General features: G+C 41.4%; 1 protein-coding gene across 3 annotated transcripts in view; it reads right to left on the bottom strand.

Annotated features, from left to right (window-relative positions):
- Positions 1-472: 472 nt before the first annotated feature.
- cyth3b (cytohesin 3b) overlaps positions 473-15529 on the bottom strand; it is a 55107-nt gene continuing 40050 nt past the window's right edge. For all 3 annotated transcript variants that reach the window (XM_050068640.1, XM_050068639.1, XM_050068641.1), the window contains 4 exons: positions 9086-9162; positions 6530-6601; positions 6204-6358; positions 473-3030 (listed from right to left, as the gene is read on the bottom strand). In XM_050068640.1, the coding sequence (XP_049924597.1) occupies positions 2958-3030; positions 6204-6358; positions 6530-6601; positions 9086-9162 (377 nt within the window). In that variant the 3' untranslated portion in view covers positions 473-2957. The remainder of the gene's footprint in view (positions 3031-6203; positions 6359-6529; positions 6602-9085; positions 9163-15529) is intronic.

The following is a 15529-nucleotide window of genomic DNA, read 5'->3' as shown; positions in this document are numbered from 1 at the left end:
AGTGAGTGACGGCCTTTGGCAGGAAAAATTAAGTGTCATGCTTAAGTAATTGAGAAGAGCTGTAACTCTACAGGGCTGCCTTTAGCAGACTGACCCCAAACTCCACCACAGGTCTTACTCTAATCCCTACATTTCTTTGTACATCATTGACTTCATCACTTTTGAAGACTTTTATCGTCTGCACCAGTAGAGGGCGACCTCTCCCCAGTCATTCTCCACATCTTCTCTTCCACTCTGACTCCTCTCAGGAACCCAAAATATTTTCCTTTACCTCTCCTGTTAATTTACCGTGTATCTGACCAGGTTGAATCACACATTAATGCTCTGCACGATGGAGGACGACATGTTAGACATTTGGAGAGCTTGTCACCTCGCCAGAAATATCTGTATAATTCATTTATGGTACCTCATTACTTATGCAAATAAGTAGGTCAAGACAAGCATCAATAATAAATACACCACACATCGGCTGTAAGCTTTATGTATACTTTATATAGATACACGTAATGTACAACGTGACCAATAGCTTTTACAGAGAATATAAAAGTTAATGTAACTATAAGCCACGCAGGGCGGTAGAAGATAATATTCTGCCCTGACCACAAGGCTTTCATTTTATTTTACAATCACATAGAAAACTACTGGTGTTTATAGTTTTTGACATCATCATCTATGATAGTATCATCATCATCATCATCATCACTGATATTACTTCACTATAATCATCATCAACATCAAACATCATTTTCACTATAATCTTTATCATCATCATAAAAACAACCGTCTTTCTCACTCATTAGTCATGGCTTTTTAAAAGAGCATCGTCACAGTTATTGACCAATATCATCATCATCATCATCGTCATATGTTTTCTTATGATTATGTTTAAGGCTTTTGCAAAGAAGACCCCAAACTTCAGCTGATGCCTGTAGGCTCGAACATGTTACACAGAGTGTGCATACTACAACAAAGAGACCAGAAAACCTATACATTATATATACATACATAACTTAAGCATACATTGTTGAACATTTACAGGTCGTATTAAACCGTTTCACAAATGAAAATAAATACAAAAATGATAGCTGGTTATATTTATATACCTTTTAAAGAGTAACACAAAAGCAAGCAAGGATTCTTTAGGGAGTACAAACCAAATGCAAACAGGATCACAACAATACATCGACCTTCACTGACATAGGCCATACAAAAGAGAGGAAAAAAAAGCTTAATCGGACTGGTACCCTCTTGGGCCATTGCACAGCCATAAATGAAACCAACCCAGTCGACTTTTTAAAGTTAAAATCCCTAAGATTTTTATGAAATCAAACCCATTTTTGACGCTATTTATGGACAGCATTTAATCTGCAATAGCCAATTAATGTATCTGCATTCTGGAAATACCTTTCTGAATGTTGGTTTTCATTGGTGGTGGCGGGGTCCGCCATTTTGCAGCTGGATTTAAATTGCCTTCACATGCACGAGGGGTTCACAAAACGATGCATGCATGCAATCCAGCATTAGTCTTTAATTTTATCTCACAGATATCAGCTTCATTGTCCTGTTAATTTTCCCACAGCCGTGTTAGAGCTGTTTCAAATTACAGCTTAATGCAGACCCAACATTTCACATTAAAAGCAACTGTGAAACACCAGGTGGCTTTCAGTGGATCAGTGGATCGTTTTAAATTCTTGCAAGAGACTAATTGAACAAGGAGGAGCAGCTACAGTGAACTGTTGGCAGTCAACAGGCAGTCACATTACAGTTTGCGACTATAACTGACGGACTTTAGTAAAGCATTGTCAGTTTGTTTGGCTGCACTGTAAATGATACAGCAGTTGCCATTTTGTTGCAATTCTGACCCATGGCTGCTAAAGGAGATTTTTTTTTTGTAGTATAAAACCACACTTGCTGTTCCCATCGTTAAACAAGGTTGTGTCATCAATATCAAATCTGAAATCCTAAGGGTTACAACTTTAAGTCCAAAAAGCAAGTTCCATCTCAAGCTTCAGCAAAGGCGCCTTTTCTACTCAACTAAAATAAAAAAGTATGCACATTTCAAAATTCTCTGCTCTGCACAAATAAATGAAATCAGCCCAGCTGACTCAAGACTGTTAATGCTTTGTTAGGAACCTAAATGAAAGCCAGCGCTGTTTTCTGAGGTTACTCTGAGCAGGGCTTCAGCCATGGCACCTGGAGAGAAGAATTCAGCACCAGAGTGAGATGACGACATGGTCCAGGTGAGGTTATGCTGCACTGTTCTAACCACCACTCTCCCTCCTCTTCCCACCTTCCTTCCTTCCTCCAAATGTCTCTCTTGACCCTCACATTTCGCTCCCCGTGAAGCCGACCATACGTCTGAACTCCGATTTTGAATTACAACAACTTTTTCATAAAGCACAGTGGAGGGAACACTTAGGTACCCATACTGTAGATGCTGTGTGCACTGATAGCATGCACACTGCTGCATACACACACACATACACACACACACACACACGCACACACACAAACACAAACATATTGGTCTATAATAACCCACATGCATGCATGTGCACCTGAAACATGGCAGTTGTGCTTTAGGGAGACCTAGAAACATGTTATGACCATGAGAGGGGGAGGTAGGGGGTGTGTTTGAGATGGAGGAGAGACAAACTGGCTGGTTGGTTGTTTATGTGCTGCTCCATGCAAGAGTCCATATATTTGGGTTTTCCTGGAGCTCTGCTGTCCCCTCAGTCGTGTGAAGTCTACCCAGCAAGTGCACATGACTTGTAGACAGTCCAGGGGAGCAACTGAGGTTTGTCTTCAGGATCGAGGTCTTCTCCGCCGTTGACAGTCGTCTCTGGTGAACCAGCTTCGCAGTGTGTGTGTGTGTGTGTGTGTGTGTGTGGTTTACGTGTCCATGAACTGAAGGAGAGAAAGATGGAGGAGCTGGAGCTTGAGAAGATCGTTCCTCTTCACTTCTTGTTGGCGATGCGTCTCTTCCTGGTGGCCAACATGTCGTAGAACGGGTCTCTGCTAATGCTGGCCCTGGAAAAGAAGCCAATCAAAGGACAGCGATGAAATAAATAATAAGGCCACATGAGAGGAGGGTCTCGAGCATCTTTGATATGGAAATGTAGGCACATTTATACAAACCCCTGCCTTAACTAGATCAAAAAAAAAGAAAAAAGTTTGTGCAGTGACCTAGTTTGGTTTCCATGGTTTCTGAAGAGGAACCCCCCCCCCCACCTCCCAAGTTTTTTCTTGGTGCTCCAGTCTGCTGGAACCTCCTCCAGAACCCATAGTAAAACACACAATCACATACTATCCGCCTTGTGCCAAGTTGAGGGTTTATAGGTCTAAAAGAGGGCGAACAAAGGTGCTCAAGATTATTGACTCTTCTAGGTTCACCCGCTTACCCCTTTTTTTGGAGCTGGAGAACGCAGCGCACAATGAGAGCGAGTGAGTCAGGAAGCCATTTGGGCTCTACTGAGGAGCCCAGTTTCACGGCTGCTAAATCCTGTTAGCACCAGCACAAAGCAAGAAGAGGCTCAACCCCCCACTGTGGATATCTCTGATTCCCTTTACAACGCCACGCGCTGAAGAATGAGCCTGTATGCGATGACTATCCCACTCTTTCATACTGCTCATTGTCATTTTACACAACCTAATTTCAGGAAACAAAAACTCCACTGTAGAGTGATCAAATCCAAGCAAGGCTGCCGTGACTAATACAAAATAACATTCCCTCCATTTCTTTCCATAGAAATATATAAAAGCCTAACATATTTATTGGAATGGGAAATGTGAAATATAAAAATACACACTTTGTCTTTTACTGACACAGTTTATTAAACTATGAGCTCACTTTCTCCACTGACCCAGTTGGTCCACCATCATCTGGGTCTGTGTGTTTGTGACTCAAGATAAGCAGATACAGCGTTGCCTCTGTGATCATCTCTGCTTTAGAAGAGGGGGAAAATCATCATTTCCATAAAACGCCTTTTATCTCCCCAGACCCTGAGTCCTCTTGGACCCCTCTGGTGAAGCACAAGCTGCGGCTCGTTAGCCTCCCTGGCTGCGAGTATGTCAGCCCAGTTTGGAGCTGCCTCTCCTGGATAGGTTTACTGGGTTTGCTGGCTCACCCCTGGGCTGCTATAAGCAGTGACTAATCCCCCATCACTTCCCCAGTGAATACTCTTTGAGAGTATGGAGAGATGGGGGAGGAGGAGGAGGAGGGGGGGGGGATTGCACTATATTACAGTATACAAGTGCTCTGTTCTGCTGAGCCAACTCTCTTTGACATTGCACCATCTTCTATGCAGGCGATTACAGAGCAACATTTAGGTCACCGACAGCAAGGTTGTTATTACTGAGAGCTATGTATGGTATCTGACAGAGAGAAAGCACACTGTTGTTCTCTGTTTTGCTGTTTAAATCAAATGTTGTGATGACATGCTTAGTATAGGTTTAGGTGCTTTAAACCCATGTCAGTATGTTTCCTGGATCTCTTCTACATCTGCATTGTTCTAATAGTCCATGGGCCAGACTAGATTGTGATAAAAACTGTACTTTATATGTAAGCAAACTTTTTATACCGCATACCACCTCAAAAAATATCAGGCTCTCCACGTACCACTATCATGACCGACACTGAAATACAGTAGCGTTGGCCAACCCTATTAAGCTACAGAGAGTTCATGCAGGAGGCAGGGTTATTCCTAATCCGAATTCTGTTTACAGCCACACTGTATAAAGAGGTAGCACTAGAACTGGTGCCTAAACTCTTCCACACAACTCTCATACACCACAGCGCTCGGGTGATTGTTGTCCACATCAGTTCCAACAGGGCTGCTTGAAATATTCTCCTTCTGATGCGCACTTTTCTTCCTATTAGCTCCTGTTTAGAGACACGATTGTGGTTTAATTCAATCCATTCAATCCACCCTCTACTTACAATCTTGCCATGACAGTTTAGCTTTTTACTTATCATAGATGTATGAATGTGGTACATTCATGAACGTGACATGGCAGGCTGATATCAAAACAAAAATATCACGGGAAAGATAGCATTATATTTACTGAAATGTATTTAATATGTCTGGTAATATTTTGGATATTCCTCTGCATACAACTAGAGGGAGCTCATGTACCACCCCGGGAACACGTACCATAGTTTATGAACCAGTGTTCTACGTCAAATGTTTTTTTAAGGGTTCTGTCTTTCGCTAATATTTTTGAATGTTAAGCATCACTGAGCAGCAGCTTGTCACTGTAGTCAACTCATGAAGTCAACCACACATCACAAGATATGCCGCGTTTTTTGCACCCTCAAATTCATCGTTTTCTATGTAACCGCGTGGCAGCTGTGCTCAAACACCAGAGCGTTGTGCACATGTTGTTGTTCCTGAGCACCCTTTTTTTCAGCTGCGCCCAAGATAAACCAAATTCAACTTTTGGAACGCAGCAGCGCACTCTGCATGTCATGTGACGAGAAACAACCAATCACAGCCGACAGATATCTTTCCCTTCTTCCGTAAATATCAATCAGTGATAAACACAGAAAAGTTGATCATTTTGGTGCAGAGCTGTCAAAACCTTTCATCTGTCCCAGGGACAATATACCCACACACATAAACAGTGCCTGGAAAAAGATCAGCTCTGCACTCAGAATTTGAGCTAAATAAGCTATGATAAGGTGACTGTAAGGGTTGCTTATCAACCTCAGATGCAACCTGTCGCCGTGCTCATGAAAGCTGGCTCAAAAAAGGCATAAAAGTAGTGTCCAGCGCCTGACCTCGCGTTTTCCAGGCGGTTAAAGACGCGGCATGTGCACAGCACCTACAGTAATGCTGGTGCATTACCTAATTTAGGTTTGATTTAAAGGTCTTAATTAAATGAATATTGGAACAATTTTTTTATCCCAATTATACAATAAAAAGATTGATACCCTCCTGCCTGTATGGTAAGGTATGAAGATACCGCCAGCAGGTTAGCTTAGCATAATGACTGGAAACAGAAAGATACAGCTGGCCTAACTCCATCCAAACATTAACAACATCTGCATCTTCCTACCAGCACTTCTACATATTGGGTTTGTTTGGTATAAAAACAAGTTATGGTTTTGGGAGGGGTTTTACGGTAAGGAGACTTCAGATGACGAACACAAAACATGTTTCTCAAAATGTCAAACTTCTGCTTTAACTTGTGAGGAGTCTTACTTGATGGATTTTATCCACTCCTCTTTCTCCTCCGGCGTGGGCGCCGATATCCTGTACACCACGTGGTTGCCCTCGACAACACGCCCATCTGCCTCCGTCTTGCAGGCTTTGATCACCTGGCCCTTGTGGTTGGGGTTATAGAGCTCAAAACAGTTCTGGAGGACGGACAAAGAGCAGAGCATCAATTATGTGCTACTGTGAGATTTGACTGCATGCTGATCGAGACATTTACGTACAATGTAAACACACAATAAACACAGTAACAGAGGAGAAGAGGCCGTTGATGTATGATCTAAGGGTGAGGTCTCTAATGAGGCAACACTCACAGGTTTCCTGGGCTCCTCCACCTCCCTGATGCTGAGATTCTCCAGTGGGATGATCCCACGAGGCTCCTTGTCCTAAAAGAGAGAGGGATGAGAAGGAGAAACATGAGAGGGCACAACAGAAAAACAACCACGTAAATACAAAGACAGAACAACGGATGGCAAAGCAGGAAGCAAGACAAAGAAAGTGTCGCATTTAAAATCATAAAATAAAGATTAGAATGGAAGAAACAGACAGACTGAAAAAAGAAAGAGAAGAGTAAAGGAAAAAAGAGGATAAAATCCTCTCTGACACGTTTTGCTAGCGTGGAAATCAACCTTGCCCCCCCCCTCCTCTCGCCCTCACTGCTCTTTAACGGAGCAGATAATGTGTGTGTGTGTGGAGCAGTCGGACGAGAGGACGGGACATAATGATAGTGTCCTGAAGGATAATACCAGAGTAGAGAGAGGACAGTGCTGATGTAGCAGCTAGCAGGGACAGTGAGGCAATGATAAAAATCTTCAACGGCACACGTATAAACTTGTTCTTACAGAGAGTGACACTGTGGATAGACAAACACAAAAGAAGTAGAAAATACAGATGAATAAACGCTCTCTGTTGCCAGACGCACACAAGCCTGTCTGGGGTAACCTTACACAAGTGCCAGACATAACTGACAACTGATGGCCACTAAAGCATTTGCTAAACAGCAGCTACAGCAGCAATTACAAGACACTGAATTTCCCTGATTTCCCCACATTGATCTGCCTTCTTAGAAACAAAGGTGCTGACTAGAGCCATATAGGGTTCTTCAGCTTGTCAGGAGAGCCCTCTCTGTTTCCTTATTTTTTAAAGGTTTCACCTGGAACTTTTTCAGAGGGTTCTACCTTGAACCCAACATAAAGGGTCCTACCTAAAACCATCACTGCCTTCTAAGGCAGTTGTTCCAAACTTATTGGTTGTGGGTCCATTCTGAAGGGACCGCAAGTGAGGCGCAAATATTTCAAGTTTGTAATAAACACACTTTGAAGACAAGCAAATTTCCCAATCAGAGCTTTTATTTTGAAGTGCTGTTTCTTGCTGTAGAGTCAGTAACTAACGCACAGCTACCTGACAGAGACAGCAAACTAGCTCAACAACTTGGCCAAACGCAGCTATGACCCCAATGACTATGTTAAACTGTGTGGACCTTGAACTAATGACTAAGCAGAAACCTGGACCCCATGGCTGGACCAGTTGGGAACCACTGTTCTAAGGGCTTATTTAAGCTCAATGTTAAATACGGAGATGAAGACAGACGAAGCCTTCTGTCCATTGAAATGTGGTCATTTCATCCGTATTTGTGTATGTTTTCTGAAAGCCTACAGATATGACCGCAGGAGACGACGAGGAACTTTACATAATGGCGGAATGGAACAAATCAGTAATAGTAATATATAGGGGGAATAGTGAAAAGAATTCTCCATCCACATGTTGGGAGGTATATAATCGCCGCACAGACCACCGCTGTCTACAACACTGCCTTTGCTTAGAGGTAAAACAGTACGACCTTCTCCACCATCTCCTCATTTGTTGTTTTGACTCTGTCCTGCCATCTATTGGCTGTATCTATGCAATCATACAGGACGCATTGAAGTGTAAAGACAGTGACGTTTACAGTGTTTGAAACAGGAAGTACAAATGAGCCTTAAGGGTGCTAACATGAACCCATCCAGGAGGTTCTACCAAAAAACCCTTTTATATTCCAAGGGTTTCATCTAGTACCCACCTAGGTGGGCTCTAAAATTAGTAACTGATAACATTACCCATTGATCTCTCTCCCCCTAATCATGATTTAAGTTTAACAGTTCAGCCTGGGGCCAAGTGAACCACGTCCAGCTGCCTTGGGACTCTTGAGGCTCCTAAAGGGCCGGGGCTGATGTGGTGCAGTGCCAGTTCTTAAGGGGGTGAAGATTTTGTGACGTCACTACTACTGCAGCCTTTACTGTTTCAGTGATGCAGTAGGGATGGGAACCAAATCACGGTTACAAATTAGAGCCGAATACAAAATGCCAAGTATCAAGTACTCGTTAATGGCATGAAATGATGGTAAATATATCAGCTATGGCAGAACACAAGTAACATGGATTGATTAAGAGGATTCCAGGGACATCTACATTTAAAAGTACCATTTTAAACATGGGATTAGATCTAAATATTTGAGGGCTTTCAATGCTTTCATCAATCCTTGAAGAAAAAGGGTTCTTTGGGTGAAAAGGGCTCTTAATGGACACCTGTGTTGTACAAAGAACCCTGTCTTCAAAGAATGGTTCCTTAGAAGCAAATTATTCTGGCCAGATCCTCGGCTTTTGAGAACCCTTATTTTTTAGAGTGTAGATTTCCCCCGATGCGTTATAATCCCAGGATTTGTCATGGTACCCCCAAATTCTTAAAGGTCCTGAATTTGGAAACCAGACAATATTCATGAAGTGTATTTTCTTCATGTCTTCATCCGTAGACAAACAAACAAACACAGAAACCAGCACAAATTGCCAAGTGGCACTTTACAGATCAAAACATCATCTTAGTGTGACACTCACTGTTGTGTATTCAAAGTAGTAGAGGCAGTTGTCAGTCAGGATGAACCACCGTCTCTTCCAGGTTTTCACTCGGCCCCCTGACAGGAAGAGGAAGAGGAGACAGGAAGTCACACGAAGGCAACAGTGACAGACTGGCCGTCTCCCATCAGGAAAGAGAGCCGGGATGTGACACTCATTAACGAAGCTGACCCACATCCATTCTTGTGAACAACTGTGTAAAATTAAATAGACTTTATAGAGCAGCTCAGGAGGTGAAGCTGCGGTCTACCAATCCGATGGCTGTGCTATCGCTGGATGAGTGCGTGTGAATGCTTATCTGATGAGCAGGTGGCATGTTGTACGGTAGCCTTGGCCACCAGTGTATGAATGTGTGTATGAACAGGCTGAATGGTACTTGTGTTGGTTGAATGGTTGCTAAGACGAGAAAAGCATTATATAAATGCAGTCCATTTACATAAGGTAGTATTGTATGGATATCTGCTGCAAACTCAGACCTACAGATCTGTTATGAGTCATGACGAAGGACCGAACAATACATTTTTGTGTTCACAGTTGTGATTCAATTTCCTGTGTAAGACAGGCTGCTTATTATCAACCACATGATCGTGTCATGTGGCAATTAGATACATGTTAACACTTAATAAGCAGTACGTCATTGAAAAGACAATTAGTTTTCAAAAGTTTATGTCATTTTCTACGACATGGCCGACCCTACATGTAGAGGAAGGTTTAAAATTGACAACACACTGTATGTTACTTCTTTTGTTTTTAATTTTTTGTAGCACCCAGTGATGTTACATTTTCCTAAAATGAAATAAAATTTGCACTTAACTTGATCAAAAATGTAATAAAATGTCCTGATATTGTAATAACATTGCAAAACAATTGTACCATAAACTAAAGAGACATTAAATATCTAATCCTAAATCGCATATTAAAGCTGTGTTGTTGTAATGATGGGTCACCATTACTAGATCTCTCATAAGTAGTAAATCAATAAATTAGAATAACTGAACTCCTCTCTACCCACTTCCTGCTTGTTCTTACCCTCCCAGAACTATTAAAGGAGTTTGGTTGTACTGTTTGAATGTATTTATGAGGTTTATATTTGGGTTTTTAAACTCCCCTCTACTAATGCAGAAATTTCATACAGTCAGGCAAGGTAAGGAAACACTTTATTCAGTAAGAATCACTGCTGACTTAGATGACAAAGAACATTTTGTGGAAACTGACACCATTGTTTTGCCTTCATCGCTCCCTTGCATTACTTGCCTGCATTCATTTATTAGTGGGTCAGTTTACCATTGATAGGGGTTTCAGCTTGATGCATCTTTGCCTTATAACAACATACCACTTACCATTCGTTATAAATTTGAAATTCTACATTATACTTCCACATTACGTTTCCAAATGTGAAATCAGTGTCAAATATTAGTGTTTTCAGTGGGCAAAAACGTAGACTGTTGAAAATAATGGACAAAGCTAGTGTGATGTAACCCATTGGTTTGTGGACTCCCATTTTGAAACCTCGAGATTAGCATTTCAGCGATCGCCATCTTGGATTTTTGGAGCCAGAAGTGACCAGATTTGGTGAAGAGGGTGGAGCTGTGCTGGAGCGAGGGGTGGATCTGACTCACAGACTGCATAGCTTTAAGCCTTAATTAAAACAAACAGGTGAGTTACATAAAACCATCATCACCATCATCCTATGTGCATCTGTCATGAATGTTACAATTAGCTTCAGAGACCCTAACTGTTTTTGTACCAGGCTGTAAAGTCAGACATTTTAACATGGGAGGTTTACGGGATCAACTCGCTTTTGGAGCCAGCCTCAAGTGGCCATTAGAGGAACTGCAGTTTTTGGCACTTTTGTGTTGTCAGCCCCGGAAGTAATTTCTACTGTAATTTGTCATCTTTGGGGGTTGCTGCTTAGGCGTATATAACATTAACAGTGTTATAAATTTAGTATACTTGCACACTTTACATTTCTGAGAAAGAAAACATACTTTTTAAAAAAATATATTACATGATGAATAATTGTTTTTTATATCAGTAGTTTAAAAAACCCCTGACCCACCAAAGGTATTACATTATTGGTAAAAATGTTATTACAGCATCCATCAGGTCCAAGACTCCAGGGCTGAAAAATTAAGCCAATGAGAGGTAGGCCTACCAAAAACTGCAGTTCATTGCATGGCCACTTGAGGTTGACAAGTCCGTGTCCATAGACCCCCATGTTAAAATGCTCAAGTTTGCAGTAGAAATAAACACGTTTACAGCCTGGTACAAAAGGTTTTGATGTCTATACCTTATTTCAACATTAATGACAACTGTACAACTCACTCGAGTGACAGGCTGTCTGCCGATAGTCAGATCCACCCCTCGCTCCCCCATAGCACCACCCTCTCCTCCAAATATGGTCACTTCTGGCTCCAAAAAAGCAAGATGGCAACGGCTGAAATGCTGAACTCGAGGCTTCAAAACAGGAGTTCAAAAACCAACTGCTGACATCACAATAGCTATGAGGGTTACTTTTATAGTGTATCGTCAGGACATATTACTACAATTGGTCAAGTTATTACATTTTTGATCAGGTTAAGTGTAAATTTAATTATATTTTCAAGAAATTATTACATTATTGGGTGCTACGGGGCTTTTTAATGTGTTCTCTCCATGTTTTAAACACTGTTTCAGGTTTATGCTGCTGTGGCTGGATGTTCAAAAGTAAACCTGCAATAAAGACAAAGTTCCCTTTGACTTTCAGAAACATGCAGGCAAGCCAGTTTGAGGAAAACTGAATTGTATGCGATTACAATCAGACACCACTATCTCTCCCAACTTTCATCTTAGTTAAAAGATGACTCACGCAACTGATAAATTATTGCTGACTTTGCTTATTCATTTTTAAAAGGCGACAAGATAAAACCCTGTCGGCTCCCAGGAGAGGGGAGCAAACAGCACTTGATATGAACCTAACGTGGCACCTAAAGCACCCCTGAAGGAACACACATGTAGACATGTAAGCGCAGAAACACACACAAACCAGACCCCAGAGCAAGTTCACCACCTCACGTGTTAACTTGTGCAAACCACATCCAAAAAAAGCAGAGAGCGAGAGAGGGAGACAGAGCACGAGCGTCCAACACGTTGGTTTGAAGCAGAATTTAGCCTCTGGCAGTGACTGCAGTGTTGGAGGAAAACACCACTTGCTGACACTGAGGAAGCTCTCCTGGTGGGAGACGCATGAACGATGTGCGCATGCAGGCTGTGAGGAAGACATTCAAACGCAAACCTGGGCTCACACACACACATGATCCACAACATGAAGACGTGCACATGAGCACAAGCGCTGTCTGATCATTTCCTGTGTGGGCGCTTTGACCTAACATTCCTGATTAGTTCCTCTCAATACTAACCATCCCTTACGGTCACAACACTTTTCACTGCAGCATTTCCTTCCTGTTTTCATGGCGCCTCACATGCGAGCCTATATGGGCCACACGTAATTACAAAAGCTCCGGGTTCCCTTACATTTCAATAGACTCTGGCTATTGAATTAGCGTGGCCAAATTTCCGCTCGGCGCAGAGAGAGATTTGCTAAAAAAGGCATTTATTCCTTCACATCCTCCAGGGTTTATTTTTAGAGAGTTAAATTAGAAATATTATAGCAAGAACTGGTGCGGGAAATGGCTCCAGGGAGGAACCGTACTAGAATGTAATCATGTTAGGTCTGTGAGCCACAATGGGGCTATTTGCATTCGTACTCACTAGTTTGATGAGACTAAAGAGACGTTACAGAGCGTGAGAGGAATGTGCGTGGTCAGAGCCAGGTGTGTGTGTGTGTGTGTGTGTGTGTGTGTGTGTGTGAACATTGTAATAAAACTGATCACCTACAGTGTGTTTGCCCTTTAACCTTTGACAAACAGTATCCAGGCTATTAAACTGTTTCATGTTCAATAATAAATCAACCTCTAACAACAATTAAAGAGCTGAAGAAAGCACATAAACTGTCTTTAATGTAGTGTGAACTGCAGAGCGAGGGAGCAAATCAAAAACATGTGTAAACAAACAGGAACAAATGGTAAAAAAAAAAGTGGAAATAACACCAAAAACTATATTACCTCACTGGGAAAGCATACAACCACATCCAATCTCTGGCGCACACACACACAAGCTCATACAGAGCAAATAATTACAGTGTGTGTTCTTTCCCAAACTGCATTAAGATGATTGTGTAAACATTACAGATGCACAATAAAACAAGCAATTTTCATACTGTAAAACGTTTTTTTTTTATAAGGCGTGATCGTGCAGTGAGAATGTGCACAACTTAAACACTCCAGATCTTACAAATAGATGGCTTTCCGAGCCAAGTGGAAATAAAAAGTGCGTGTGACGGCCCTCCACCACAGAGGTTGTGCCTTGTCTGCTGACTGGGCAACACATTCTCACTCTGACCTTGTCACATATTGACGTTTGGTCATGGACCTTCCCCATCCACATATGATGTTCTGGGACACCGTGTCAAGTTCTGGCCTGTTACATGCATTGTCTTCTTTCAAAATACACTTCCGTATTCACAGGAAATTTAACGTTTGCATACAGTCTTTTTCAAAATAAACGCACTACGTCAGTACAACACCACAAATTGACTTTTTTCCTTCAACAACAAAAACACGTAGTTAGGGTCTTAGGAAAAACATGGTTTGGCTTTCGAATCTTAGGGGACACAAACACCACTCTCTCGGGTGAAAGTCGGTGTCTGTTGGACTTTCACCGCCTTAACTTTCATCCTTATCCCACTGCATTTCCCCCTCACACCGCTGGGAGTTGTTAAACTATAACGGCAACTGGCTGTGTATCATGCGGACGTTAAAGGACGCCATTTTTCATTGCTTTCTGACGCCACAAGTCACTGCCCAAGTGCTGGATTTCGACAACGTTCGACAACCCAGTCACTATATAAGCTGCCACCTCCTGTTGGAGAGACGCTCTCTACACATTTTTTTGGACTCTTTGTTATTTTGCTCCCCACAATCTCACCATACTTCTAACACATCCTCTCACTGACACTACCGCCCTAACTGCCATCCACATCGCATATCTTGCGCTATTTAATTAGAGTTCTTGTAAATCAATCAGTTAATTTAACTACATTCTTGGTGTCTTTCGGTGAAACACCTACACATGATACGTGCAATAATGTAAGTAGCCTGTCTCTTTATCATATTCTCCTTCTTTTATATTGTTTTGTGTTTTTATACTGTTTGCTTACAGTATTGCTCTTTGTTTTGTACAGTTTATTTATAACACTGAGCTGTGTTTTTCTTTTTACTGATACGTATACCTATATATTGCTTTGTGGGGTTTTTTCTACTGATGCTTCCTGTTTGCGCTGTCCCTCTGCTGCTGTGATGTTGCAGATTTCCCCACTGTAGCACGAATAAAGGATGATCTTATCTTATCTTATCTTTCCCTTCTTGTCAGTGGCCCTCCGAGCTGGTTATGACATACAGTATGTAACCCTGTTTTCAACGGCATGTAAGAAGGCAAGGGACACGAATTAGCAACTTAAAGGTTACACATAAATAAGAATAACAGTTAAAATGCTGTAGATAAAAAGAAGGTGTGTACAGGTTTCAGAAAGTTTACTGCTTTTTAAGACCTTTCCAAGAGGATTTTTAACCGAATTTAAAACCTATATAGGACCTATATAAGTGGGTATGGGCAGGCTTTATGTAGGAATATTGTTACTAGAATGACTTAAGTTATTATACATTTGCAGGTATAAAGTAAAAACATAGTAGTAGCTTCAGCTGTAGATTTAAAGATTCCGAAAATGTGGACTTTGATGCAGACAAGCTCGACTCATTTGAGGGAAAGAAATTAAAAGATGGATAAATTAAAATAGATGAAATGATTGTGGCGATTAAGACCTCACAATTTCAAATTTAAGACAATTTAATGACTTTTAATTCTGCAACTGCCTAAAATAGTATAGCAAATTTATTTCACCTAAAAGGATATAATTTAATCACAGTGTACTTTACAGCTCAATTAGGCAATGTAAACTTATAGTATTAAAGAAAACCAATGTATAATCTTACCATATAATGACGAAAACTCTGTTTGTGTGTCTGTTCCACGTTTTTCTCCTCACTGACTTGGTCAGTCCATGTGAAATTTGGCACAGTGGTAGAGGGTCATGGGAGGATGCGAATGAAGCAATATTACATCAGTTGGCCAAAGGGGGCGCTATAGCAACCGATTGAAATGAAATTACAGACTTTGAATGGGCATATCTCATGCCCCGTATGTCGTAGAGACATGAAACTTTGCACAGAGATGCCTCTCCTCATGAGGAACAAATCTGCCTCAAGAACCCATAACTTCCGATTATATAGATTTTCCGCCATTTTGAATTTTTTGAAAAACACTTCAAAT

The sequence above is a fragment of the Epinephelus moara genome, chromosome 18 (assembly GCF_006386435.1).
Source record: "Epinephelus moara isolate mb chromosome 18, YSFRI_EMoa_1.0, whole genome shotgun sequence".
NCBI classification, from domain to species: Eukaryota; Metazoa; Chordata; class Actinopteri; order Perciformes; family Serranidae; genus Epinephelus; species Epinephelus moara.
This window is presented reverse-complemented; position numbering and strand designations above follow the sequence as displayed.